The sequence below is a fragment of the Palaemon carinicauda genome, chromosome 6 (assembly GCF_036898095.1).
Source record: "Palaemon carinicauda isolate YSFRI2023 chromosome 6, ASM3689809v2, whole genome shotgun sequence".
NCBI lineage: Eukaryota > Metazoa > Arthropoda > Malacostraca > Decapoda > Palaemonidae > Palaemon > Palaemon carinicauda.
Window position 1 is genome coordinate 42,067,432 of NC_090730.1, and position 5,405 is coordinate 42,072,836.

Below are 5,405 nucleotides of genomic sequence, written 5' to 3' on the forward strand. Positions count from 1 at the left end.
TTGAGCAGTAACACATTGTTCTCAGGACTGAACAAATTCCCGAATGATCATCCCCAGCCTCTCTATACACCCAAGCTAGGACCCTGGATAACCAGATAATAGCTGTTGATAACTAAGAGGATTAACCTACTGTGCCTCCAGTAAGCCCCACCCCCCTCCACCCTTACCATAGCTTACAAATGAGGTAAGGCCATCATGGAAGCGACTAGAACGTGGGACCCACAGATAGCGAAATACCAACGAGTCCAATGATCTGCGACCTTTTTTTAGTTAAAAGCCAAAAATTTTTAGCTGATTGAGATAAGAAAGATACAGTATAGCTTCCGTCTTCTGACAGGAAAATTGGAAACGCCATTCATTATTGGCAATAATCACATCACCCATAACAAAATTTTAGAAACTTTAACTCTGTCATAAATGAAGAACATTTTTTAATTTGTTGTGTTATCAAAACAGCCTGTTATGGTTTTAAGAGACTAGAAATAATCAAATTCACAAGGAATTGTTAACATTTTATAAGGTCCATTTGTGAGCACTGCCCATTTCTAAAGCAATAACTTAGATGATTTTCCTCCTCCTTGCAGGGTCGAATAAACCTGGCTTCTACACAGGCCGCGTCCCCTCCTTCCACAACGAAAAGTTTGAGTCGAAAAGGATGATTGTATACGGTAAGAACCCTCCGCCGCCTTTACTGTCGCTTCCAGGATTTTCTGCATTCGCTATTCACCCTTGATTATTTTGGATAAAGTCTAACTACAAGAGGTTGAGTCAGGCTTATGGTGGGGAGCGGTGCCACGTTTCCAATCCCACCGGTCACATTGTATACAGCGTAGATGTGGCATCGCTGCTTCCATAAAAGACATTTATACCAGAATATTACATTTTCCATGGTAATTGATAAATGGTAGCTCTAATCTTCTCTATGCCTGGACAGGGTTAAGCTGTTGGAAATCTTAGAGTAACCAATTTTCGCAACACTGAAGTTCTACCTCAAACGATTTATTTTCCTTTCCATCTTTTTATTTAGTGAATTTTTCTACCAATTCTGTGGTAGAGAGCCTCATTCATAATAAGAGATTTATTATAGTATCGTTCAAACTTCTCTTCTTTTTTCAGTTTTTGTTGGACATAATTTCATCCACTTATTCTCTCAGTATAATTGTAGTTTAGTTTCCCAAAGGAGAACAGGTTTCACAGATGATGAATTGCATTAAGTTATCAAACAAGGTTCATTTTTGGAGTTTTCTCTCTTTTCAAATGGAAGTCTGATCAAACTATAAATTTTCTTCCTTTTCTGTTACTCTTTTCCTCAATCTAAAAATAAGTTCTTATACCATTTTGTCCCATCGGGCTCCGATTAGAATAGATTTATTTAAATTTTAAGTATTTTTTTTCGCTTCGTATGCAATGCCGAATAATGCATCCCCCCTCTCCGCTATCTCCCTCTTTCTCGCTTATTGCAAACCCATAGTAATGTAAATGAATCGACCAGTAAATGATGAAAGATGAGCTAATATCCTGTCTCTTACTCAACAGAGGAATAAAGATGAACATCCAAGATTACACTCTGCTCCATTCTTACTTTACTTAGGAAGACTCTGCATTCCTCACTTTTATTATGAAGGAATTCCGTCATTTGTTTTAGATATAACGAGGCAAATAAAATTAAGTATGCCACAGTAAACAAATTTAAATTGGCGAGGTAAACAAATATAAGTATGGCACGGCAAACAAAATTAAGTATGGCAGGGCAAAGAAATTCAAGTATGGTGAGGCAAACTGATTAAAGTATGGCAAAACAAACAAATTAAATTATGGCGCAGGAAACAAATTTAAGAATGGCGAGGCAAATAAATTAAAGTATGGCAAAGCAAACAAAACTCAAGTATGGCAAGGAAAATAAATTAAAGTATGGCACAGCAAACCAATTTAAGTATGGCAAGGAGAATAAATTAAAGTATGGCACGGCAAACAAATTGAAGTGGTAAGGCAAAAAATTTAAAGTATGACGAGACAAAAAAATTAAGTATAGTACAACAAAGAAACTAAAGTATGATGAGGTAAATAGATTTAAGTATGCAATGCAAACAAATAAAAGTGTGACGAGGAGAACAAATTTAAATATGGTGAGGCAAACAAATTTAAGTATGTTGAGGCAAACAAATTTAGGTATGATAAGACAAACAAATTAAAGCATGACGTGGCAAACAAATTTAAGTTTGTTGAGCCAAACAAATTAAAATATGGCAAGGCAAGCGGATTAGAGTATAGCGAGACAAACAAATTTAAGTATGATGAGGCAAACAGATTCAATTATGGCGTGGCAAACAAATTAAAGGTTGACGAGGCAAAGAAATTGAAGTATAACGAGGCATAAAAGATTCATTATATCACCGAAAACAAATTTAAGTATGGCGAGTCAAATGAATTAAAGTATGAGGAGGCTAAAAAGTCTAATTGTGATAAGACAAACAAATTTAAATATGGCGTGGCAAACAAATTGAAGTATGACGAGGCAAGCAAATTAATGTATGACCAGGCAACCAATTTTCGTATGGTATGGCAAACTAAGTAAAGTAGAGGAGGCAAACACATCAAAGTATTGTGAAGTAAACAAATTAAAGCATGACGAGGGAAACAGATTTAACTATGGTGAGGCAAACAAGTTAAACTATGACAAGACAAACAAATTTAAGTATTGCAAATTAAACAAATGAAAAGTATGACGAGACAAACAAATTATAGTCCAAGATAATAAACGGAAAAAAAGTGTTTAGAATAATAAAGCGAAACCATTTCAAAGGTATTTGAAATGATGGAACAAAAACATTCCAAAAATTCCAAAATGAATTCTAGCCCGTTAATGTTATACGTCTCAATTCGGCTTTATTTTAAAGAGTCTTTTTGGTAAAAACGTTCTAAAAATAAAGAATTGCATTTAAGCAAACTGATATGAAAATACGATCATTGATGAAAGATGGATCCCTCTCATTTTGCAAAAGGTCAGGAAACACGAGGCCAGTGGCTAGATTCGAGGACCTTTTGTAAAAGGCGAAGTGTTCCTTGCAAAGTTCCTGGAACTCCAATGTCATTTTTGTTCGCATCCTTCCAAGCTTAACAAAAGGCCATAAATGTAAAAGCTCCCTTAAAAAGAAAGGAAATTGCTCGACTGTTTTGATGAGAATAAAGGGACAAGAGAGAATAAGACACAAAGGATCTCGACTCATGGAAAGGGTTTAAGGAAGAAGAAGAAGAAGAAGAAGAAGAAGAAGAAGAAGAAGAAGAAGAATATTAATAAGAAGAAAATAGTTTTTTTTTATAAGATTCTGTTTGCTTTTCACTACACCTCAAACAGGAATATCCAAAAAATGGAATAAGGAAAGAAGTGTAATTATTCTGATAATTAAATGTAACTTAAAAAAAAAATAGAGATATGAGTCAATTAAGGAAATCAGATAGAGAAGAATAAAAGCAGCTGCAGTGAAGAAATTAAAGTTTGCAATTAAAACTAAGGGAAAAAAACTGAATTGTGGAAAATAGGAATGCCTTTCATCGTTTTAATCATGAGGTCCTTATTTTTAAAATGAAGCAGATGGAACTAGGTCGTTTTTTTTTTCTTAGCATTATTATTAAATTTTAAGTAATGGATTGCAAATAGTACTGTAGTTGTTGGTGGGCACCATAGTGAGTATAGGACTGTATTATCGAGAGTTCCTTAATGTACTCTTTTTAGCCTATTACTGTTCATACAATGAACACATGATATGTAGTTTGGCCTGAAAACAAGCCCGTTGCATATGCAGATGATGCTTCTGTCTTGGCATCAATTGCATTTCCTGAATGTAGATCTGGAGTTGGTAAATCACTTAATAAAGTTTAAGCCAGAATTAGTGCATGATGCAAATTATGGGGCATGAAGTTGAACCCTAACAAAACTAAAAGTAAGAGTGTGGCCCCTCAGCATCAAGATGTTTGCATTGATGATGTCTTTTTAGCTATATACGACTCGTTTGAAATTTTAGGTGTGATTCTTGATAACAAATTTACTTTTGAGAAACACATTAGTTCTGTTTCCGTTTCAATTACACAGGATATTGGATTATTGAGAAAGTCTTTTAAGATTTTTTGGTAATCAATCTGTTTTGAAGAAGAGTTTTAGTTCATTCATTCTACATTCTTTCGAGTTGTTTTCCTGCCTGGTCTCCAGCTGAGATCATAATATTAATCACTGTCACCATCGTTTAGTTAGTTTTGTATGCAAGTTACATAAGGTTTTTCCTAATTCTGACCATAGTTTGTATTCACATTTTCCCAGACTGTCCCATCCTGTACGTAGTACTAAGTATGCAGCTAATTGTAACAGTCTTACCTTCTGCATCATAATGCTTAACACTATTCATTATTCTAGAAGTTTTATTCCAGATGGGAGACAGATTGTTGAATTATCTTCCTAATCTGTCGAATTGCAGAACTCCAAACTTTCAGCAAATGTTTTTTTTATAATCAATAGGTCGACATAAGTCTCTCTTTACAGTTTATACATGTCAGATATATTTTAACGTTGTTACTGATCTTGAAATATTGTATATTTGTTGTTAATTACTTCTCCTATACTGTATAGTACATCTATTTACTTATCACCTTTCTTAACTAAGCTACATTCTCTGTTGGAGTCCTAAGGCTTGTAGAATCCTGTTATTCCAACTAGAGTTGTAGCTTAATTAGTAATAATGATAATGATAATAATAGAATAAAATTCACCAAGGAGTTACAGGCAATAAAACTCATTGTAAAACAAAAAAGTAACTCTAGGGAAGAAAATCGACCATTATGAATAAAGAATGCATGGCTGAATAATAGGACTCATTCGGAGGAAGAATCTCATTTGAAGGAGAGGTCTTCAGATAAAAGGAAAAGGTTATTGGAAACCCCAAAAGGCAATAGGGAAAGGCAGAGTTCCGTTAGAAAGTCTACATACAATTAGGTAAAAAGGAAGACGTTATCTTTGAAACAATAAAATCAATATGAAATTTAAGTAGGAATTTTTTCAATTGAAAGATGAAACAAACAGGTCACGAATCAACTGTATTTGTAAGCTTTTACTTGTTGGAAAGGTAAAATAAGAAAATCACATTCAATTAGACAAATCGTAACATTAATGAAATGCAAAATTCTCCCATCTCTCAAAAGGTCGAGAAACACGAGGCCCATGACTAAATTCGAAGTCCTCTTGTAAAAGGCGAAGTATTCCTTGCAAACTTACTGAAACTCCAATGTTATTATTATTCGCATCCTCGGAAGCTCTTAACAAAAGGCAATAAACGTAAAAGTTCTCTTGAAGAGAAAGGAAATTTCTCGACTGTTTCGATAAGAATGCAGAAACAAAAGGGAGTAAAAGACAAAAA

At 34.2% G+C, this 5,405-nt stretch overlaps 1 protein-coding gene across 1 annotated transcript in view; it reads left to right on the forward strand.

Annotated features, from left to right (window-relative positions):
* The first annotated feature begins 655 nt into the window (after positions 1 to 655).
* The window catches only part of LOC137642967 (uncharacterized), a 15,829-nt gene continuing 11,079 nt past the window's right edge, over positions 656 to 5,405 (forward strand). Inside the window, exon 1 of the mRNA XM_068375828.1 lies at positions 656 to 668. Within this exon, the coding sequence (XP_068231929.1) occupies positions 656 to 668 (13 nt within the window). The remainder of the gene's footprint in view (positions 669 to 5,405) is intronic.